The sequence below is a fragment of the Triticum dicoccoides genome, chromosome 2A (assembly GCF_002162155.2).
Source record: "Triticum dicoccoides isolate Atlit2015 ecotype Zavitan chromosome 2A, WEW_v2.0, whole genome shotgun sequence".
NCBI lineage: Eukaryota > Viridiplantae > Streptophyta > Magnoliopsida > Poales > Poaceae > Triticum > Triticum dicoccoides.
Genome location: NC_041382.1, coordinates 98105955 through 98131264, shown reverse-complemented (window position 1 = coordinate 98131264; position 25310 = coordinate 98105955). Strand labels below are relative to the sequence as shown.

The window sequence follows — 25310 nt, the reverse complement described above, 5'->3', positions numbered from 1 at the left end:
GGATAAAATAATTGGTCTTGCTTCTATTGCTATGCCTCCTACAGATCCACTAGCACAATATTTACTAGACCATGAAAATGATATGCACTTGCATGAAAGAAATGAAATAAATAAAATATTCTTTGAACAACAACCTCTCCTTAAACACAATTTGCCTATTGAAACTCTAGGAGATCCTCCTCCACCTAAAGGCAATCCTGTCTTTGAATTAAAACAATTGTCAGGCACTTTGAAATATGCTTATCTTGATGAGAAAAATATATATCATGTTATTATTAGTGCTAAATTTTCAGAACATGAAGAAGAAAGATTATTGAAAATGTGAAGAAGCACCATGCTGCTATTGGATATACTCTTGTTGATCTTAAGGGCATTAGTCCCACTCTATGTCAGCACAAGATTAATATGGAGCCTGATGCTAAACCCGTTGGTGATCACCAACGATGTTTGAATCCTAATGTGAAGGAAGTGGTAAGAACTGAAATACTAAAGCTTCTGGAAGTAGGTATAATCTATCTCATAGCTGATAGTTGATGGGTAAGTCATGTTCATTGTGTCCTAAAGAAGGGAGGTATTACTGTTGTTCCTAATGATAAAAAGGAACTTATTGCACACAGAATTGTTACTGGCTCTAGAATGGTAATTGATTTCATAAAATTAAATAAAGCTACTAGAAAAGATCATTACCCTCTGCCTTTTATTGATCAAATGCCAGGAAGATTGTCTAAGCACACACACTTTTGTTTTCTTGATGGATATTCTGGTTTTTCTCAAATACCTGTTTCACAGCCTGATAAAGAGAAAACCACCTTTACTTGCCCTTTTGGAACTTATGCTTATAGACGTATGCCTTTTGGTTTATGCAATTCACCTGCTACCTTTCAAAGATGTATGACTGCTATATTCTCTTATTTTTGTGAAAAGATTGTTGAGGTTTTCATGGATGATTTTTCCGTTTATGGAACTTCTTTGATGATTGCTTAAGAAATCTTGATCGAGTTTTGTCGAGATGTGAACAAACCAATCTTGCCTTGAATTGAGAGAAATGACCCAGGGCCGATACCTTGGGAAAGGGACCTCTTGATGGCGGCAAATGGCTTGATCCCGATGACCTCATTATTGTCATCCTTCTTAGTCACCCCACCACGACCGAGCTCCAAGTCATAGTCCCTGAAGTCGGCCTCGAAGTTCTCAAAGTCAGCCTTGAAGTCCTGCTCATCGTTGTCCAGCTCGAGTCCCATGTGCTCGACGTGTCCCATGAAGCGCCGGCTCCCATTACCGCCCCACCGGGGCTTCTTCTCGGGCCACACCGTGGCCTCTGTCACCTTACGCCTCACCGCGAGAATCTCGACGTCCCAAGTAATGCTCTGCCGCACATGATGGTCGCTGGTACCTCGTTGTAGTCGTCGCCGAGGGGAGGGGCCTCACCGGAATTGATAAATGGGTAGGTTTTAATGAAGTTGGGGCGGAAGGTTTGGGTTGGCAGGTAGGGACTAGGCCAGTCCCTTATATACACGGTGGCCATGTGACGGTGCAAGAGGGCGAGTGGTGGGGCCCATGCATCAGTGAGGGGCCATGCGACTGGCGGAAGGCATGAGATAGGTTCTAAAAGCGAGTGTTTCTACTCAGGGGAATCTTGCACGCTGGTCCCTTGGGGGAAGTGGTATTTCATGTATTGTCCGTAGAGAATGAACAGATGGATGTACGTTTGACTTTATTTCTTTGGAGGCAAGCCAACAATTATTAGCTCAAGATTGTTGTACTACACACTTGTAGTACGAAAGATATTAGTTAAACATTTGATTGGATGAACCCATCCAATAAACCCAGACGAAGAGAGTAGAACAATAATAGAGTCATACTACATATGTGTAGTACAATCTTGAGCTAATAAATGGTGTAACTATAAGTGATTTGCAAATATCTCAGCATTACACACAATCATTTATGAGAAGATTTTTGGTTGAATGATCCTGTCCAATAAACCCGAAAGGGGAGAACAACAGTAATAGTACAATCATACTATAGGTGTGTAGTAAAATCTTGAGCTAATAAATGACGTAACTAGCCATGAGTGATTTGCAAAGATCTTAGCATTACACACAATCATTTATGAGAAGATTTTTGGTTAAACGTTCAATTGGATGAACCCGCCCAATAAACCTGGATGGAGAGTGTATAAGAGTAGTAGTACAGTTTCTCATAAATAATTGTATGTAATTTTAAGATCCTTACAAGTAACTCATAGCTAGTTCCTTCATTTTTTTATATCAAGATTGTACAACGCAATGTAGTACGACTGTACTACCACCGTTGTACACTCTTCATCATGGTCTATTGGACGGGCTCATCCAACCAAACATTTAACCAAAAATCTTGTCATAAATAAATGTGTATAATGCTAGGATCTTTTCAAATCCTGATAGCTACTTATGACATTTATTTGCTCAAGATTATACTACGCACCTGTAGCATGACTCTACTATTGTCATAATATCTTCATCTAGGTTTATTGGACGGGCTCGTCCAATCGAACGTTTAACCAAAAATCTTCTTATAAATAATTGTTTGTAATGCTAAGATCTTTGCAAATCACTCATAGCTAGTTACACTATTTATTAGCTCAAGATCGTACTACACACTTCTAGTATGATTGTACTACTATTGAAGTACATTCTTCCTCTGGTTTATTGGACAGGTTCATGCAGCCGAATGTTTAACCACAAACCCTCTCATAAATGATTGTGTGTAATATTAAGATCTTTGCAATTCACTCATAGCTAGTTACACCATTTATTACCTCAAAAATATACTACACACCTGAAGTATGACTATTGTTGTCGTACTCACTTCATCCAAGTTTATTGGGCGGGTTCATCCAATCGTACGTTTAATAAAAAATCTTCTCATAAATGATTGTGTGTAACTCTAAGATTCTTGTAGGTCACTCATAGCTACTTACTCCATTTTTCTCAAAGAAAAATATAATTACCCCCATTGAGTTACTAGCATGTACTTTATGTGCAATCATTAGCATTACTATGTGATAATTATATGAATTATAATTTAGATTATAATTTTCTCATCACGTTCTTGATCTAAACATGTATACAGAGATCGAACATTCATTTTTAAACGAACATGACATCGACCTTGTATATCACTTAATATTCAACCAATATCACCTTATAAATGACTCCATAGCTCTATGATCCTTGTAAATCATATATCTACTTACCCCCATTGACCTGCTATCAAGTATGTGCAATCATTAGCACTATTACATAGTTAGTTTATGAATTTCGATGAACATTGAACTTTTTATAATGTTTTCATGATCTAACCATGAATATAGAGATTTAAACAAATGTAAACTAACATGGCAATGTTGATTCATGACTATGTGAGTCTTACTTGATGCCAAAAAGGAATAATTTGAGAATAGTTTTGTTTCTTTTGATAGGATGTGACTGTCGATGCATTAATGAAGCAGCAACTCTCGATCAAAACATAGAATTTGTGTACACAATCTACACACGAGTATTTTATACTCAAATAGCATAAAATATATAAACAATACATAGAAAATTTGATAATATCCAAGAACTTTCAACATATTACGTGGTTTACAACCTTGTATCCTAACTAACAACGGTAAAAAGTAACTTCAGGGTGGTGTTTCTGGGTTGGTTGATGCATAACTTATGCTATGAGTCAACACGTAAATTTGTGTTGTCATTCTACATTGAGAGATAAAAGAGTGGAAATCGTCTTAAATTGGAAAATGTATGTGTGTAAACCGCATGAAACCAGGAAAAGTAAGAGTTTAAACCACGTGAAAATAGAAAATGTCTCTTGCAGGTAGGCTTATCTGGTATGGTACTACCTATAGCAAAAGAAGGATTCAGGTTCACACTAGGCGATGGGCCTATTGTGGTTCACTACAATATATTGAAAGCTTTAACAACATAAGCAGATATTTAACCCCATCAAAAAATGAACCATAGGCAGTTTCAAACATTCGTGTCCTACCTAAAAATGAGAAAATATGATACTACAACATCTTCTACAAGATAAGGACGAGAAGTAATCATAATACATGGATTAAAACTAGTTTCAGTGGCATGGGGCCAATACCTTTAGAGAGGGACCTCTTGACGGTGTTGAACAAATTAATCTCAATGACGTCACATCATTATCCTCCTCAGGCATCTTTCCACGCCTGAGATCCAAGTCGAAGTCCCTAATGTCGACCTCGAATTCCTGGACGTCCACATCATCATCCTCCACCCTGAGCATGACCCCAAATCCATCGAGCCCCGTGCAGCGTTGGCCCCCACCGGGCTTCCTCTTCTCGGGCCACAACGTTGTCTAGATCACCCTCCCATGCACCATGGGCGTCTCGAGGTCCATGAAGGTTGCTTCACCGCACATGACCGGTAGTACCTCGTCATAGTTGTTGGAGGAGTAGGAGCCTTGTTTGAATTGCTAAATGGGCAGAGCTTTGAATGAAGCGGTGGAGCGATTATGTAGGTTGGCAGGTGGAGATGAGCACAATCTCCTATGTACATGGTGGTCGCATGACGGTCACCCCCCTAGATAAGGGGCATGTGGTAGGGCCCATGCATCAGTGAGGGGTCGCGTGACGGGCGGAAGGCACGAGGTAGGTTCCGGAAGCGAGTGCTTGGATTCAAGGGGAATCTTCTGCGTTCACCCCTTCAAAGAAGTGGTATTTCTAGTATTTCCCCTCAGAAATGAATGGATGGACGATTGACTTTCTTTCTTTGGTACTAGCCCATTTTTTTCTTAATATTACGACACCCCCTCCCTTGAGAAAAAGGTTGTACGACACTCCTGTACTGCTATACTATACTCATATTATACTGTCTCACACCGTCGAACCAAGATAATCAACAAAGATCTCTACACTAGTACAGAAAACACTAGTAGTATTATACTCATATTGTACTCACTCGCACCGTCCAACCAAGACACTCAAAAAAGAACTCTACACTAATACAAAAATGCTACTGCTGGCATTCTAAAAACCACCTTACTATTGTTAGGGGTCGACGCCACCAATATGGCATCATTGTTAACAAAATACCGATGACGTGCAGATCCTAAGCCATTGGTATTTTACATACTGATGGCGTGACACTAATCACTCAAGCCACCACTAACCAAAATAGCAATGGTGTGCCCATTTACCAACGCCACCACTATTCACTAGTACTACCAACGTGAGCATAACCACCAATGCCACCACTAAGTATTTATGGATTTAAAAAAATTGTTATACAATTCATCCATGCATCCAAATATATACATTCATCCATATAGTCAAATACATACATATAGTTCACTCGTATATTCAAATACATACATACAGTTCATACATTTGGTATATATACATTGCGAAATCCACGAGTCTGGCGCACCGCCGGGCGTAGAGGTTGTCATTGTTGCTACAGCCTCGTGTGGATGTCGCCGCCATCATCGCCACCGCCGCAGCCCCTTGTCGATGTCGCCATCATCACCGCCTCCGCAGCTCCATGTCAATATTGTCGTCATCGTCATTGCATCAACATACTTCCAATGGAAATGGAGCATCAGCTATTAGGTAATAGACTGCACACTTATCTTTTTTATCTATCTTCTCGCATGTCTTTCCAAACAAATCATAACAACTGATTGCAAACAACGAAAACAAGCAAGCAAGTATAATTAAGAGTTCACATAAATGAGGGCCTGCTAGACCACTGTGATACATCATGTATCTCTGAACTATCTTCACTTTATGGAAATTTCACTTTTGTTTCGTCCAAATAAGTCAAGATGTAAACTTTGAACTTTGCACAATAAGCTATATAGTCTAAAACTCTATCATTTTAGATAGAAGGGCATTCATGATTCATATGTTGTTGATGCATGTAACTACCAGATTAGCTGAGTGACATTAGAGAAACTCTTATACTTAGATGTTTGTTATCTACCAATCTCAAACCGATCCTCTCCCGTCAGATTCCTTTCAATCGCATGGTCGAGAGGCTCCAAAAAATCATGTTCAACTACCCGTTATCCCCAGGAAGAAAAACGGCCACGACCCCCCGTAATCCTGCACCTTCCTGCCTTGCTCGCTTTCATTTCTTCGCAAATCCCTCAAATCTTGCCTTTGACCACCAAGTCACCGATGACCACACCTCCTCGGCATGGACATCGGCCCTTCCATTAACAACCAAGCATTGCTCCTATTTCCACCATGCCGCTCCACTTTCATTACCTTGGCGGCCACGACACTTCACCAGCGGGTGGTAGCCACAACAGGCGTCGGGAGTCTCGGCAGTGGTGACAAGTGGTTGACGCTGCAGATTGCATCATGCGCCCGTAGGCCCTTTTCTGCAATGACGGTAGTGCACGTGGCTGATGGTACGAAACGGCGTAGGTCGGATCTACGGCCGCCAACATCTTGATTTATTAATGATTTCGTAGGCCGGATATGCAAAAAAAGCAAGCAATTGATTTTTTTTCCCACCAGCATATTGTTGGGGAACGTAGTAATTTCAAAAATTTCCTACGCACACGCAAGATCATGGTGATGCATAGCAACGAGAGGGGAGAGTGTTGTCTACGTACCCTCGTAGACCGAAAGCGGAAGCGTTATGACAACGCGGTTGATGTAGCCGTACGTCTTCGCGATCCGACCGTCAAGCACCGAAACTACGGCACCTCCGAGTTCTAGCACACGTTCAGCTCGATGACGATCCCCGGACTCCGATCCAGCAAAGTGTCGGGGAAGAGTTCCGTCAGCACGACGGCGTGGTGACGATCTTGATGTTCTACCGTCACAGGGCTTTGCCTAAGCACCGCTACAATATTATCGAGGAGTATGGTGGAGGGGGGCATCGCACACGGCTAAGAGAATGATCACGAAGATCAACTTGTGTGTCTATGGGGTGCCCCCTGCCCCCGTATATAAAGGAGTGGAGGAGGGGAGGGCCGGCCCTCTCTATGGCGCGCCCTAGGGGAGTCCTACTCCCACCGGGAGTAGGATTCCCCCTTTCCTAGTCCAACTAGGAGTCCTTCCATGTAGTAGGAGTAGGAGTCAAGGCAAGGGAAAGGAGAAGAGAAGGAAGGAGGGGGCGCAGCCCTTCCCCCTAGCCCAACCTCTCCTATCTCTTTCCCCTAGAACCCAATAAGGCCCATATACTCCCTGACGAATTCCCGTAACTCTCCGGTACTCCGAAAAATACTCGAATCACTTGGAACCTTTCCGATGTCCGAATATAGTCGTCCAATATATCGATCTTTACGTCTCGACCATTTCGAGACTCCTCGTCATGTCCCCGATCTCATCTAGGACTCCGAACTCCTTCGGTACATCAAAACTCATAAACTCATAATATAACTGTCATCCAAACCTTAAGCGTGCGGACCCTACGGGTTCGAGAACAATGTAGACATGACCGAGACACGTCTCCGGTCAATAACCAATAGCGGAACCTGGATGCTCATATTGGCTCCCACATATTCTATGAAGATCTTTATCGGTCAGACTGCATAACAACATACGATGTTCCCTTTGTCATCGGTATGTTACTTGCCCGAGATTCGATCGTCGGTATCTCAATACCTAGTTCAATCTCGTTACCGGCAAGTCTCTTTACTCGTTTCGTAATACATCATCTCGCAACTAACTCATTAGTTGCAATGCTTGCAAGGCTTATATGATGCATTACCGAGAGGGCCCAGAGATACCTCTCCGACAATCGGAGTGACAAATCCTAATCTCGAAATACGCCAACCAACATGTACCTTTGGAGACACCTGTAGAGCTCCTTTATAATCACCCAGTTACGTTGTGACGTTTGGTAGCACACAAATTGTTCCTCCGGCAAACGGGAGTTGCATAATCTCATAGTCATAGGAACATGTATAAGTCATGAAGAAAGCAATAGCAACATACTAAATGATCGGGTGCTAAGCTAATGGAATGGGTCATGTCAATCACATCATTCTTCTAATGATGTGATCCCGTTAATCAAATAACAACTCTTTTGTTCATGGTTAGGAAACATAACCATCTTCGATTAACGAGCTAGTCAAGTAGAGGCATACTAGTGACACTCTGTTTGTCTATGTATTCACAAATGTATTATGTTTCCGATTAATACAATTCTAGCATGAATAATAAACATTTATCATGATATAAGGAAATAAATAATAACTTTATTATTGCCTCTAGGGCATATTTCCTTCAGTCTCCCACTTGCACTAGAGTCAATAATCTAGTTCACATCGCCATGTGATTCAACACTAATAGTTCACATCACCATGTGATTAACACCCATAGTTCACATCGTCATGTGACCTATACCCAAAGGGTTTACTAGAGTCAGTAATCTAGTTCACATTGTTTATGTGATTAACACCCAAAGAGTACTAAGGTGTGATCATGTTTTGCTTGTGAGATAATTTTAGTCAATGGGTCTGTCACATACAGATCCGTAAGTATTTTGCGAATTCTATGTCTATAATGCTCTGCACGGAGCTACACTAGCTAATTGCTCCCACTTTCAATATGTATCTAGATCGAGACTTAGAGTCATCCAGATCTGTGTCAAAACTTGCATCGACGTAACTTTTTACGACGAACCTTCTGTCACGTCCATAATTGAGAAATATTTCCTTATTCCACTAAGGATAATTTTGACCGCTGTCTAGTGATCTACTCTTAGATCACTATTGTACTCCCTTGCTTAACACAGTGTAGGGTATACAATAGATTTGGTACACAGCATGGCATACTTTATAGAACCTATGGCTGAGGCATAGGGAATGACTTTCATTCTCTTTCTATCTTCTGCCGTGGTCAGGCTTTGAGTCTTACTCAATTTCACACCTTGTAACACAGCCAAGAACTCTTTATTTGACTGTTCCATTTTTGAACTACTTCAAAATATTGTCAAGGTATGTACTCATTGAAAAAACTTATCAAGCGTCTTGATCTATCTCTATAGATCTTGATGCTTAATATGTAAGCAGCTTCACCGAGGTCTTTCTTTGAAAAACTTCTTTTAAAACACTCCTTTATGCTTTGTAGAATAATTCTACATTATTTCCGATCAACAATATGTCATTTACATATACTTATCAGAAATGTTGTAGTGCTCCCACTCACTTTCTTGTAAATACAGGCTTCACCGCAAGTCTGTATAAAACTATATGCTTTGATCATCTCATCAAAGCGCATATTCCAACTCCGAGATGCTTGCACCAGTCCATAGATGGATCGCTGGAGCTTGCACATTTTGTTAGCACCTTTAGATTGACAAAACCTTCTGGTTGTATCATATACAACTCTTCTTTAATAAATCCATTAAGGAATGCAGTTTTGTTTATCCATTTGCCGGATTTCATAAAATTCGGCAATTGCTAACATGATTCGAACAGACTTAAGCATAGATACGAGTGAGAAACTCTCATCGTAGTCAACACCTTGAACTTGTCGAAGACCTTTTTGCGACAATTCTAGCTTTGTAGATAGTAACACTACTATCAGCGTCCGTCTTCCTCTTGAAGATCCATTTAATCTCAATGGCTCGTCGATCATTGGGCAAGTCAATCAAAGTCCATACTTTGTTCTCATACATGGATCTCATCTCAGATTTCATGGCCTCAAGCCATTTCGTGGAATCTGGGCTCATCATCGCTTCCTCATAGTTCGTAGGTTCGTCATGGTCAAGTAACATGACCTCCAGAACAGGATTACCGTACCACTCTGGTGCGGATCTCACTCTGGTTTACCTACGAGGTTCGGTGGTAACTTGATCTGAAGTTACATGATCATCATCATTAGCTTCCTCACTAATTGGTGTAGTAGTCACAGGAACAGATTTTTGTGATGAACTACTTTCCAATAAGGGATCAGGTACACTTACCTCATCAAGTTCTACTTTCCTCCCACTCACTTCTTTCGAGAGAAACTCCTTCTCTAGAAAGGATCCATTCTCAGCAATGAATAACTTGCCTTCGGATCTGTGATAGAAGGTGTAGCCAACATTTTCTTTTGGGTATCCTATGAAGACGCACTTCTCCGATTTAGGTTTGAGCTTATCAAGTTGAAACTTTTTCACATAAGCATTGCAACCTCAAACTTTAAGAAATGACAGCTTAGGTTTCTTGCCAAACCATAGTTCATACGGTGTCGTCTCAACGGATTTAGATGGTTCCCAATTTAACGTGAATGTAGTTGTCTCTAATGCATAACCCCAAAACGATAGTGATAATCGGTAAGAGACATCATAGATCGCACCATATATAATAAAGCACGGTTTTGATGTTCGGACACACCATTACACTGTGGTGTTCCAGGTGGCGTGAGTAGTGAAACTATTTCACATTGTTTTAACTGAAGGCCAAACTCATAACTCAAATATTTTATTTCCGCGATCATATCATAGAAACTTTTATTTTTGTTACGATGATTCTCCACTTCACTCTGAAATTCTTTGAACTTTTCAAATATTTCAGACTTGTGTTTCATCAAGTAGATATACTCATATCTGCTCAAATCATCTGTGAAGATCAGAAAATAATGATACCTATCGTGAGCCTCAATATTCATTGGACCACATACATCAGTATGTATGATTTCCAACAAATCTGTTGCTCGCTCCATTGTTCTGAAGAACGGAGTCTTAGTCATCTTGCCCATGAGGCATGGTTCGCAAGCATCAACTGATTCATAATCAAGTGATTCCAAAAGCCCATCAGTATGGAGTTTCTTCATGTGCTTTACTCCAATATGACTTAAACAGCAGTGCCACAAATAAGTTGCACTATCATTATTAACTTTGCATCTTTTGGCTTCAATATTATGAATATGTGTATCACTACGATCGAGATCCAACGAACCATTTTCATTGGGTGTGTAACCATATAAGGTTTTATTCATGTAAACAGAACAACAATTTATTCCCTTACTTAAATGAATAACCGTATTGCAATAAACATGATGAAATCATATTCATGCTTCAATGCAAACTCCAAATAACACTTATTTAGGTTCAACACTAATCCCGAAAGTATAGGGAGTGTGCGATGATGATCATATCAATTTTAGAACCACTTCCAACACACATCGTCACTTCACCCTTAACTAGTCTCTGTTCATTCTGCAACTCCCGTTTTGAGTTACTAATCTTAGCAACTGAACTAGTATCAAATACTGAGGGGTTGCTATAAACACTAGTAAAGTACACATCAATAACATGTATATCAAATATACTTATGTTCACTTTGCCATCCTTCTTATCTGCCAATCACTTGGGTAGTTCCGCTTCCAGTGACCAGTCCATTTGCAGTAGAAGCACTTAGTCTCAGGCTTAGGACCAGACTTGGGCTTCTTCACTTGAGCAGCAACTTGCTTGCTGTTCTTCTTGAAGTTCCCCTTCTTCCTCTGCCCTTTTCTTGCAACTAGTGGTCTTGTCTACCATCAACACTTGATGTTTTTCTCGATTTCTACCTTCGTCAATTTCAGCATTACGAAGAGCTTGGGAATCGTTTCCGTTATCCCTTGCATATCATAGTTCATCACGAAGTTCTACTAACTTGGTGATGGTGACTAGAGAATTCTGTCAATCACTATTTTATCTGGAAGATTAACTCCCACTTGATTCAAGCAATTGTAGTACCCAGACAATCTGAGCACATGCTCACTAGTTGAGCGATTCTCCTCCATCTTTTAGCTATAGAACTTGTTGGAGACTTCATATCTCTCAACTCGGTTATTTACTTGAAATATGAACTTCAACTCCTGGAACATCTCATATGGTCCATGACGTTCAAAACGTCTTTGAAGTCCCGATTCTAAGCCGTTAAGCATGGTGCACTAAACTATCAAGTAGTCATCATATTGAGCTAGCCAAACGTTCATAACGTCTACATCTGCTCCTGCAATAGGTCTGTTACCTAGCGGTGCATCAAGGACATAATTCTTCTATGCAGCAATGAGGATAAACCTCATATCACGGATCCAATCCGCATCATTGCTACTAACATCTTTCAACACAATTTTCTCTAGGAACATATCAAAATAAACATATGAAAGCAACAACGCGAGCTATTGATCTACAACATAGATATGCTAATACTACCAGGACTAAGTTCATGATAAATTAAAGTTCAATTAATCATATTACTTAAGAACTCCCACTTAGAAAGACACCCCTCTAATCTTCTAAGTGATTACGTGATCCAAATCAACTAAACCATAACCGATCATCACGTGAAATGGAGTAGTTTTCAATGGTGAACATCGCTATGTTGATCATATCTACTATATGATTCACGCTCGACCTTTCGGTCTCAGTGTTCCGAGGCCATATCTGCATATGCTAGGTTCGTCAAATTTAACCTGAGTATTCTGCGTGTGCAAAACTGGCTTGCACCCGTTGTAGATGGACGTAGAGCTTATCACACCCGATCATCACGTGGTGTCTGGGCACGACGAACTTTGGCAACGGTGCATACTCAGGGAGAACACTTTTATCTTGAAATTTAGTGAGAGATCATCTTATAATGCTACCATCAATCAAAGCAAGATAAGATGCGTAAAAAGATAAACATCATATGCAATCAAAATATGTGACATGATATGGCCATCATCATCTTGCGCCTTTGATCTCCATCTCCAAAGTACTGTCATGAACTATATCATCACCGGCATGACACCATGATCTCCATCATCTTGATCTATATCAATGTGTCGTCACATGGTCGTCTCGCCAACAATTGCTCTTGCAACTATTGCTATCGCATAGCAATAAAGTAAAACAATTATTGGGCACTTGCTTCTTATGCAATAGAGAGACAACCATAAGGATTTCGCCAGTTGCCGATAACTTCAACAAAACATGAGCATCTCATACAACAACTTATATCTCATCACGTCTTGACCATATCATATCACAACATGCCCTGCAAAAACAAGTTAGACGTCCTCTACTTTGTTGTTGCAAGTTTTACGTGGCTGCTACTGGGCTTAGCAAGAACCGTTCTTACCTACGCATCAAAACCACAACGATAGTTTGTCAAGTTGGTGCTGTTTTAACCTTCGCAAGGACCAGGCGTAGCCACATTCGGTTCAACTAAAGTTGGAGAAACTGACACCCGCCAGCCACCTGTGTGCAAAGCACGTCGGTAGAACTAGTCTCGCGTAAGCGTACGCGTAATGTCGGTCCGGGCCGCTTCATCCAACAATACCGCCGAACCAAAGTATGACATGCTGGTAAGCAGTATGACTTATATCGCCCACAACTCACCTGTGTTCTACTCGTGCACAACATCAACGCATAAAACCTAGGCTCGGATGCCACTGTTGGGGAACGTAGTAATTTCAAAAATTTCCTACGCACACGCAAGATCATGGTGATGCATAGCAACGAGAGGGGAGAGTGTTGTCTATATACCCTCGTAGACCGAAAGCGGAAGCGTTATGACAACGCGGTTGATGTAGCCGTACGTCTTCGCGATCGGACCGATCAAGCGCCGAAACTACGGCACCTCCGAGTTCTAGCACACGTTCAGCTCGATGACGATCCTCGGACTCCGATCCAGCAAAGTGTCGGGGAAGAGTTCCGTCAGCACGATGGCGTGGTGACAATCTTGATGTTCTACCGTCGCAGGGCTTCGCCTAAGCACCGCTACAATATTATCGAGGAGTATGGTGGAGGGGGGCACCGCACACGGCTAAGAGAACGATCACGAAGATCAACTTGTGTGTCTATGGGGTGCCCCCTGCCCCCATATATAAAGGAGTGGAGGAGGGGAGGGCCGGCCCTCTCTATGGCGCGCCCTAGGGGAGTCCTACTCCCACCGGGAGTAGGATTCCCCCTTTCCTAGTCCAACTAGGAGTCCTTCCATGTAGTAGGAGTAGGAGTCAAGGCAAGGGAAAGGAGAAGAGAAGGAAGGAGGGGGCGCAGCCCTTCCCCCTAGTCCAATTCGGACTAGGCCTTGGGGGGGCGCCCAACCTCTCCTATCTCTTTCCCCTAGAGCCCAATAAGGCCCATATACTCCCTGACGAATTCCCGTAACTCTCCGGTACTCCGAAAAATACTCGAATCACTCGGAACCTTTCCGATGTCCGAATATAGTAGTCCAATATATCGATCTTTACGTCTCGACCATTTCGAGACTCCTCGTCAGGTCCCCGATCTCATCCGGGACTCCGAACTCCTTCGGTACATCAAAACTCATAAACTCATAATATAACTGTCATCCAAACCTTAAGCGTGCGGACCCTACGGGTTCAATAACAATGTAGACATGACGAGACACGTCTCCGATCAATAACCAATAGCGGAACCTGGATGCTCATATTGGCTCCCACATATTCTACGAAGATCTTTATCGGTCAGACCGCATAACAACATACGTTGTTCCCTTTGTCATCGGTATGTTACTTGCCCGAGATTCGATCGTCGGTATCTCAATACCTAGTTCAATCTCGTTACCGGCAAGTCTCTTTACTCGTTCCGTAATACATCATCTCGCAACTAACTCATTAGTTGCAATGCTTGCAAGGCTTATATGATGCATTACCGAGAGGGCCCAGAGATACCTCTCCGACAATCGGAGTGACAAATCCTAATCTCGAAATACGCCAACCCAACATGTACCTTTGGAGACACCTGTAGAGCTCCTTTATAATCACCCAGTTACGTTGTGACGTTTGGTAGCACACAAAGTGTTTCTCCGGCAAATGGGAGTTGCATAATCTCATAGTCATAGGAACATGTATAAGTCATGAAGAAAGCAATAGCAACATACTAAACGATCGGGTGCTAAGCTAATGGAATGGGTTATGTCAATCACATCATTCTTCTAATGATGTGATCCCGTTAATCAAATAACAACTCTTTTGTTCATGGTTAGGAAACATAACCATCTTCTATTAACGAGCTCGTCAAGTAGAGGCATACTAGTGACACTCTGGTTGTCTATGTATTCACACATGTATTATGTTTCCGATTAATACAATTCTAGCATGAATAATAAACATTTATCATGATATAAGGAAATAAATAATAACTTTATTATTGCCTCTAGGGCATATTTCCTTCACATATTGCATTCATTCTTATCGATATGCGTTGATATTATGTGTTTGCCCGTCATGTAAGGAGTAAGGTAAACGCTTCCTATCTATAGTATGGAGAAATGCCAGCGCCAGACCACTCAACGCCCGTTGATTCGTTCGATAGTTGACGCTCCAGATTTCGTCTTGTTTAAAAAAGAAACGGAAATAGGAAAAACCGATCCCTGCATAATTGCATATCCCCGGCCCCTCTTGCAATCACCTCCCCTAAACTCTCGCCAGCATTAATCGCTAGCCCTCCCCAAGCTCTGCTTCCCACCTCTCTCGCCTCGCCGCCAGCTTGCGTCACCAGATCCACTGCTCCGACACCGTCTCACTGCGACTCCACCAGACAACGGCGCCCCACCGTGACGCTCCCACACAAGCCAACGACGAAACCTTGCAGTTCCACCTCACCAGCCTGCTCCATCCGCCTTGCACCTCCAGTTCCGCCTCGCATCGGTGGACCGCACCGTCCAGCCTTCGGCCCCAATGTTCGTCAGTCGAGCCTCCCCGCCGAGCAGCATGGCTATGCCTTAGTACTCTCCACCAATGCGACCCAAGTGCGATTATGTAGTCTTCTTCAGTCGCTAGGCTCCCCCATCTACTGAATCGGCTGCATCCCCATCTATTTCAATCGGCCGGCCGGAGTATAGGCATTTGGATTTCAAAATTGCGGCCCTTTTTGAAGCTCCCCAACCCTGAATCAAAGGTATGTGTACTTGGTGGAGCGCCCCATGTTTAGGGATTTCTAATTTTTCAACGGAGTTTGCTGTGTAATGCATCCATCGGCTGGATTAGATTAGTTATTTATGTTCATTGCCGGCCTAGTACTGATCCGATTTATATAGTTGTTTTCAAATTTTGTCGGTGCTTCAAATCTACATTACAATTGCTGCGACACCCCCTATTCAGTGCATCTTATAATGCCTACTGTAAACATAGCATCCAAGCAAAAGTACACTCAGACTGGCGGTAAAGTTGTTATGTTTTCCCTGTTTAAAATTCTGTGCTTCCATCTAAGATTGAAAATGCACCCTAAATTGCACAAAATGCACCCTAAATTCCATGCTTCCATCACACAAAATTGCTTCTAATTTGTCCCCTTTTCCATATAGTTTTATAGAAAAAATGCTTCCATGCCAAAAATACATGCAGATGCATCCTCATCATGGCACCAAGCTTACCAATTTCAATGTCATGTGCCGTATTGTTTCTGTCCATATTACGTGCTTCTATTGTTCTTTATGTCATCAGTCAACCAATATATACTGTTATTTCTAGTGTATTGCTTCCATACAAATAATTCCATGACAGACCAAGCCTATCACTTCATTCCTTACAACCCATATTTACAGAAATGCTAACACAGTACATTCTGTGTTCTCAGGTGACACTCAACAATGAGTAAAAAGGAGTCGATCATGCTCCAGAGTCGATATTCAGCAGGTCGGTTACATGATATTGTCAAGGGTCTCCCACTGCAAAGGAAAGACCTAATTTCTGGAAACAAATGGGGTAATCTACTTAATATTAGCAAATTCTCAGCTCTAGAGGGTCTCCTAGAATGTATCGTTGACCGGATTGATCCAAAGCTAGGTGAATTTCGGAATCCACGAAAAAATACCAGCATCCTATTCACTCGACAAATGGTTGAAAAGGTTCTCGGACTTCCTCATGGTACTAGGCATGTGGTTATCATAAGCAAGCATGAAGAATGACCTCACCGAGAATTCTACAAGACGGAATATGAACATGGGAGACGGGCGCCCATTCACTATGGTGCCACTATGCTAGATAAAGGCAATGATTTAGATGATGAGACCTTCTTCAGAACCTTCTTCCGAGTAGCTTGGCTACTCATATGGCACCCAGAACTGGAAATATGGTTCCTTTGGAGTATTTAGTCAGCCTTGAAGTTGCTGATGAGGTTTGCGAGTATGCATGGGGAGAACAAATTATGAAAGATGTCATCTCCGAGGTCGATACATTCCAAAAGAAGAAGAAAAAAGCACTATTAGATGGTGTCTTCAAAAAAATATGGGTTGGCAGTTGCCTACCTTTGCTCGCGGTATCCACACTATACTACACATCTTTTTTACTATGTCAAATTTGATAGCCTTATTCTTTTATTTAAATTCACATGTTTTCATCCTGCTTTTTAATCCAAATTATATACATGGACCATCTTGACTTTCCAGAATCATCTTTGTCGACGCATCAAATAAATTACTCACTTCCGAGAGCATCCCATGTAACCGATGACGACTTTGATTTTGTCATGCTACATGATAAAAGTAGACTGAGCCTCAACCCACATATTTATGGCGCACGACCGGTAAGACAAAAAACAATTATGCCTTCTATACCATTTATTTAGTTCTTGCTTCAAACAATTGCAAACCATTTTATCTTTCTCCATATACATCTGGATGTAAGGAGTTTTCTTCTACTAACGATCCACCACTATTCACTATGTTCTCTCCACTTTTGCTTTCATGGTGCACTTCTATTTGCAGTTTCGTGCACTTGACACCACCCCATATGCCATCCAAGCGCCAAACTACAAGGACCAATCTGACCAACAGCCATATATTCAGCAAACAGAAACTGATTCTACCGAACATCCAGCCGGGGTACCCACCATGTGTTTTACTCATTTTGTAACATAATTTTCTTTTCAGATCTTGTACTCCGTGTTTCATTTGGGTTTTCTAATCTTTTATTCTGTGCTTCACAATAGGACATGCATCACCAGGTCCCTACATTACCTATCAAGCAATCTAAGGTACAACATTATCAAATTTCACTTGCTCACATTTTTACATAAATAACATGCTAACAAGATCAGCGACAATTTCTTTACAGCAAACCATGCTTCTACCTACTTATCTTAAAGTTGTCATTGTTTAGTTCTCAGGCTTCCATCTAGCATTAGGGTCAAGAACAACCACCACTTCTAATACATCAACCCATGCATGTTACTACCTTCCTACTCGATTGTTTTCATGCTTAAAATTTCATGCTTCCAACATACTAATTTCTAAAAAACCATTTCTTCACGCAGGAACCATCAGCATTCATACTACCAATTTTGCAAAGGCATAGTTCAAAATGGGCAGAAGATATTTCAAAAGCCACATCACGACTTACTAAACTGCATGCCAAGCGCATGAACGAGTTGGCACAAGATGTCATTGCTGCCACAAAAAACCATAACCCGATACCACCTACTTATTCTTCGCCTCCTAGGGATGTCCAAGACTCATCTGCTGAAAAAGCTCAAAATAATGGCACAAAAGCCACACCCGACACCAGGTTTTGGCAGGAAGCAACTGCATACGCCGATGAGGTGGATAAAAGTGTCGGAAAAACACCTCAGAATAACCAGGATGTTGCTTCTACATCCGCTCCTGTTACGAACCAATCCAGCGGAAAATTAGATACAAGGCGTAGAATCCTTGCTTCATACGAAGATTCAAGTTTTAGTTTCCTACCCCCTGGTCAGACTTGGACCCAACTATGGTCCGAACCAGCTCCGTCATCACTTCAACCACAAGATGTCGATGTTGCTACAACAGTTGCACAATCCTCAACTCTAGGCCAGTGCATCGTATACCATTACGAAGCTGACTTGTACTAAATGGTCTTCACTAACACAACTTTAGAAAAACAACCATGTCAACAGTGGACGCAAACTTGGCACACATCGGTCACAGAATATCCCATGTACAATTGCCACCTACTACAGCCCCAACACAGCTAAACCAGGTGCATTTTTTCATTTCTCAACACCGCATCTGTTCACCGAACTTGTAGCTTCCATTACATTTTTCTAATGTTTCCAACAACCACAATTAGTACCTTCCATTACATTTGTTTATTACATATGTCCAATTCATTTCTCAACAATGCATCCTTCCACCCCATTTGTAGCTTCCATTACCTTTTTATCAAGTTTCCAACATTTTGTTTGCCTGCTTCAACTTAGGAAAATGGAACCGAAGCACCAATCAGCAACCCTATTGTGACCGAGGTACAGATGCATCATTACACAGTCACTCTCACCCCAAAACTCCAATCTCTCTCCAGCAACCACCATTAACGACATCACATAACGATCCATTCAGGTACATGAAGGCACCACTAGGGATGTCCCTAAAACGATTGGCACCCAAACTCAGGAAAAAAAGAATAGGAAGAAGCGAGCTTGTCTTCGAATAACTGAGGACAAAAGCTCAAGAAGCTCAAGGTTAACAGTTCCTCTATTGATCTGTACAACAAGTACATTACTACCAGATGTGTGCGACCTCCGACAAAAAAAAAGAAAACAGGTTACAATTTCCATCATTTCTAATCTACCAATCACATGTATTGCCTTAATATTCTTCACGTCGTTTATTATGTATGTGTTTCGAATAAAACCAACTCCTACTTCCACTATATGCTACTCATGCTTACAATGTATGAAACATTGCTTCCACCAATTACTTACAGGCGCAATCTTTCCGTTTGTTATCCCAGGCCACCATTAGTTGATTACAGTGGGTACCACATATCATATGAAGACTTTCGCGAGGCAATCAAACCACGTGGGTTCGTTGACACCCATACAATGGAGCTCTACATTCGACAATTCAACCTTGAATAATCAATTGAGACATGTGGCTCCGCTCTTCCAACCAAATATGCATTCTCACAATCTTTGACCGTAACTACATGCTTCTATCCCTGTCCCTAATGTCTCATTGTTTACATTATCTTGAAAATCCTAACATGTTGTTTCAACCTTTCATCAGTCCAAGCTACTTGTTCCCGAGGACAAATTTGATGCTAGCAACTGCCTTCGTGAATTCAACACCGCATACCATGAGGGCTCGCTCAAGTCAAAGGATCTCGTACGCTTACTTCCATTTTTTTATTGCTTTGTCATTAGCTAATAATGTTCAAATCTGAACATTCTAATGATTCTCACCATCATAATTTGCAGCTGTACTTTGCCATTCCCCACAAACAACATTGGATCGTGCGTTCAGGAAGTAGTTAATACGTACATGGAAGCACTTAATTAGCGTTTATTAAAGACCCAGGGTGAGAGGCCATGTAAACGCTTCCTATCCATAGTCTATAGAAACGCCAGCGCCAGACCACTCGACACCCGTCGATTCGTTCGACAGTTGACGCACCAGATTTCGTCTCGTTTAAAAAAAGAAACGGAAATAGGAAAAACCGATCCCTGCATAATTGCATATCCCCGGCCCCGCTCGCAATCACCTCTCCTAAACTCTCACCAACATTAATCGTCAGCCCTCCCCGAGCTCTGCTTCCCACCTCTCTCGCCTCGCCGCCAGCTCGCGTCACCAGATCCGCTGCTCCGACACCGTCTCACCGCGACTCCACCAGACAACGGGGCCCCCACCGTGACGCTCCCACACCAGCCAATGACGGAACCTTGCAGTTCCACCTCACCAGCCTGCTCCATCCGCCTTGCACCTCCAGTTCCGCCTCGCATCGGTGGACCGCACCGCCCAGCCTTCGGCCCCAATGTTCGTCAGTCGAGCCTCCCTGCCGAGCAGCATGGCTATCCTTAGTACTCTCCACCAATGCGACCCAAGTGCGATTCTGCAGTTTTCTTCAGTCGCCAGGCTCCCCCATCTACTGATTCGGCTGCATCCCCATCTATTTCAATCGGTCGGCCGGAGTATAGGCATTTGGATTTCAAAATTGTGGCCCTTTTTGAAGCTCCCCAACCCTGAATCAGAGGTATGTGTACTTGGTGGAGCGCCCCATGTTTAGGGATTTCTAATTTTTCAACGGAGTTTGCTGTGTAATGCATCCATCGGCTGGATTAGATTAGTTATTTATGTTCATTGCCGGCCTAGTACTGATCCGATTTATATAGTTGTGTTCAAATTTCGTTGGTGCTTCAAATCTACATTACAATTGATGCGACACCCCCTATTCAGTGCATCTTATAATGCCTACTGTAAACAGAGCATCCAAGCAAAAGTACACTCAGACTGGCGGTAAAGTTGTTACGTTTTCCTTGTTTAAAATTATGTGCTTCCATCTAAGATTGAAATTGCACCCTAAATTCCATGCTTCCATCACACAAAATTGCTTCTAATTTGTCCCCTTTTCCATACAGTCTTATAGAAAAAATGCTTCCATGCCAAAAATACAGGCAGATGCATCCTCATCATGGCACCAAGCTTACCAATTTCTATGTCATGCGCCGTACTGTTTCTGTCCATATTATGTGCTTCTATTATTCTTTATGTCATCAGTCAACCAATATATACTGTTATTTCTAGTGTATTGCTTCCATACAAATAATTCCATGACAGACCAAACCTATCACTTCATTCCTTACAACACATATTTACAGAAATGCTAACACAGTACATTCTGTGTTCTTAGGTGACACTCAACAATGAGTAAAAAGGAGTCGATCATGCTCCAGAGTCGATATTCAGCAGGTCGGTTACATGATATTGTCAAGGGTCTCCCACCGCAAAGGAAAGACCTAATTTCTGGGGGGGGGGTAATCTACTTAATATTAGCAAATTCTCAGCTCTAGAGGGTCTCCTAGAATGGATCGTTGACCGGATTAATCCAAAGCTAGGTGAATTTCGGAATCCACGAAACAATACCAGCATCCTATTCACTCGACAAATGGTTGAAAAGGTTCTCGGACTTCCTCATGGTACTAGGCATGTGGTTATCATAAGAAAGCATGAAGAATCACCTCACCGAGAATTCTACAAGACGGAATATGAACATGGGAGACGGGCGCCCATTCACTATGCTGCCACTATGCTAGATAAAGGCAATGATTTAGATGATGATACCTTCTTCAGAACCTTCTTCCTAGTAGCATTGGCTACTCATATGGTACCCGAACTGGAAATATGGTTCCTTTGGAGTATTTAGGCAGCCTTGAAGTTGCTGATGAGGTTTGCGAGTATGCATGGGGAGAACAAATTCTGAAAGATGTCATGTCCGAGGTCAATACATTCCAAAAGAAGAAGAAAAAAGCACTATTAGATGGTGTCTTCAAAAAAATATGGGTTGGCAGCTGCCTACCTTTGCTCGCGGTATCCACACTATACTATACACCTTTTTTACTATGTCAAATTTTATAGCCTTATTCTTTTATTTAAATTCACATGTTTTCATCCTACTTTTTAATCCAGATTATATACATTGACCATCTTGACTTTCCAGAATCATCTTTGTCGACGCATCGAATAAATTACTCACTTCCGAGAATATCCCATGTAACAGATGACGACTTCGATTTTGTCATGCTACATGACAAAAGTAGACTGAGCCTCATCCCACATATTTATGGCGCACGACCGGTAAGACAAAAAAACAATTATGCCTTCTATACCATTTATTTAGTTCTTGCTTCAAACAATTGCAAACAATTTTATCTTTCTCCATATACATCTGGGTGTAAGGATTTTTCTTCTACTAACGATCCACCACTATTCACTATATTCTCTCCACTTTTGCTTTCATGGTGCACTTTTATTTGCAGTTTCGTGCACTTGACACCACCCCATATGCCATCCAAGCGCCAAACTACAAGGACCAACCTGACCAACAGCCATATATTCAGCAAACAGAAACTGATTCTACCGAACATCCAGCCGGGGTACCCACCATGTGTTTTACTCATTTTGTAACATAATTTTCTTTTCAGATCTTGTACTCCGTGTTTCATTTGGGTTTTCTAATCTTTTATTCTGTGCTTCACGACAGGACATGCATCACCAGGTCCCTACATTACCTATCAAGCAAACTGAGGTGCAACATTATCAAATTTCACTTGCTCACATTTTTACATAAATAACATGCTAACTAGATCAGCGACAATTTCTTTACAGCAAACCATGCTTCTACCTACTTATCTTAAAGTTGTCATTGTTTAGTTCTCATGCTTCCATCTAGCATTAGGGTCAAGAACAACCACCACTTCTAATACATCAACCCATGCATGCTACTACCTTCCTACTCGATTGTTTTCATGCTTACAATGTCATGCTTCCAACATACTAATTTCTAAAAACCATTTCTTCACACAGGAACCACCAGCGTTCATACTGCCAATTTTGCAAAGGCATAGTGCAAAATGGGAAGAAGATATTTCAAAAGCCACATCACGACTTACTAAACTGCATGCTAAGCGCATGAACAAGTTTGCACAAGATGTCATTGCTGCCACAAAAAACCATACCCCGATACCACCTACTTATTCTTCGCCTCCTAGGGATGTCCAAGACTCGTCTACAGAAAAAGCTCAAAATAATGGCACAAAAGCCACACCCGACACCAGGTTTTGGCAGGAAGCAACTGCATACGCCGATGAGGTGGATAAAAGTGTCGAAAAAACACCTCAGAATAACCAGGATGATGCTTCTATATCCGCTCGTGTTACGAACCAATCCAGCGGAGAATTAGATACAAGGCATAGGATCCTTACTTCATACGAAGATCCAAGTTTCAGTTTCCTACCCCCTGGTCAGACTTGGACCCAACTATGGTCCGAACCAGCTCCGTCATCACTTCAACCACAAGATGTCGATGTTGCTACAACAGTTGCACAATCCTCAACTCTAGGTCAGTGCATTGTATACCATTATGAAGCTGACTTATACTAAATGTTCTTCACTAACACAACTTCAGAAAATCCAGGGGCAACAACCATGTCAACAGTGGGCGCAAACTTGGCACACATCGGTCACGAAATATCCCATGTACAATTGCCACCTACTACAGCCCCAACACAGCTAAACCAGGTGCATTTTTCACTTCTCAACACCGCATCTGTTCACCGAACTTATAGCTTCCATTACATTTTTCTAATGTTTCCAGCAACCACAATTAGTACCTTCCATTACATATGTTTATTACATATGTCCAATTCATTTCTCAACAATGCATCCTTCCACCCTATTTGTAGCTTCCATTACCTTTTTATCAAGTTTCCAACATTTTGTTTGCCTGTTTCAACTTAGGAAAATGGAACCGAAGCACCAATCAGCAACCGTATTGTGACCGAGGTACAGATGCATCATTGCACAGTCACTCTCACCCCAAAACTCCAATCTCTCTCCAGCAACCACCATTAACGGCATCACATTACGATCCATTCAGGTACATGAAGGCACCGCTAGGGATGTCCCTGAAACGATTGGCACCCAAACTCAGGAAAAAAAGAATAGGAAGAAGCGAGCTTGTCTTCGAATAAAAGAGGACACAAAGCTCAAGAAGCTCAAGGTTAACAGTTCCTCTATTGATCTGTACAACAAGTACATTACTACCAGATGTGTGCGATCTCCGACAAAAAAAGAGTGATCTCTCAAATATGGTGAAAATACTACTTGACATGTGTCAATATGACCATGCCAAGAGTAGAATGCCAAATTTGTGGAGGATGAAGGCTACTTGGGATGTGTCAAGATGACCAAGCCAAGAGCAAGAATCATTTCACTTGGAGAAGAATTCAAGATCTGTGTCAATATGACCAAATCAAGAACCATCATATGGAGAGAAAAAAAAAAGCAAGGATCATGCTACTTGAAGAAAAGTTCTAGATCTGTGTCAATATGACCAAATCAAGAACCATCATATCAAGCAAAAAGCTACTTGACTCATGTCAATATGACCAAGCCAAGAGCAAAAATTGGGTAACATGAGGATGAATTCATGAACTGTGTCCATATGACCAGATCATGAACCATGATATGAGAAAACACTACTTGGCTCATGTCATTGTGACCAAACCAAGAGCGGAGATTGAGAAAACATGGGGTAGATCACCAACAAGAGAAAAAGGGATTAGGAGAGAACCATGAATCTCACCTTCTTGCTCCACTCCTCCCAGCCTTCCTCTCCTCACGTATGTGTGTGTGGGATTTTTCTTGCAGCAGTGTATGTGTAGCAGCAGTATAACACCAGATGAAATGAGCAGTCTCCAACCTCTTTTTCCTGTATACAGCATGACAGTATTTATAGGGGCAGATAGCGACGGAGCGCTGTTGGACGCACGCCCAGTTGCCGGATCATGGGCAGTGCTCGTGCGGTCGTGGGAGTATCTGGCTCTTCTTTCATTTCTTTATTTCTTAATCACAAGTTGACTGAGCTTTGAACCGGCCATTAG

General features: G+C 41.8%; 1 protein-coding gene and 1 long non-coding RNA gene across 3 annotated transcripts; both read left to right on the top strand.

Moving 5' to 3' along the window:
• The first annotated feature begins 15388 nt into the window (after positions 1-15388).
• LOC119357702 lies at positions 15389-22996 on the top strand. The gene is made up of 11 exons (XM_037624564.1): positions 15389-15851; positions 16530-17210; positions 17310-17477; positions 17659-17775; positions 17883-17927; positions 18207-18491; positions 19939-20037; positions 22000-22236; positions 22336-22503; positions 22686-22802; positions 22910-22996. Exons 2-11 carry the CDS (start codon positions 17004-17006, stop codon positions 22994-22996), a joined length of 1530 nt encoding a protein of 509 aa, XP_037480461.1. The 5' UTR covers positions 15389-15851; positions 16530-17003.
• A 485-nt stretch (positions 22997-23481) lies between these two features.
• LOC119359089 lies at positions 23482-24495 on the top strand. Of its 2 annotated transcripts, none has more exons than XR_005172376.1 (4): positions 23482-23767; positions 23843-23946; positions 24166-24210; positions 24305-24495. It is a non-coding gene; the product is annotated as an uncharacterized LOC119359089 (long non-coding RNA). The 2 variants fall into 2 exon arrangements; XR_005172375.1 differs by having other exon boundaries at positions 23834-23946.
• The last annotated feature ends 815 nt before the right edge of the window (positions 24496-25310 follow it).

Excerpts from the sequence above, each read along its gene's own strand:
- LOC119357702 (XM_037624564.1), top strand. The coding sequence starts at position 17,004 with ATGGCACCCAGAACTGGAAATATGGTTCCTTTGGAGTATTTAGTCAGC. Across the intron at positions 20,038-21,999 it reads CGCTCAAGTCAAAGGATCTC|AACCTTCTTCCTAGTAGCAT; the intron begins GTACGCTTACTT and ends TACCTTCTTCAG. Across the intron at positions 22,803-22,909 it reads CTACCGAACATCCAGCCGGG|GACATGCATCACCAGGTCCC; the intron begins GTACCCACCATG and ends GCTTCACGACAG.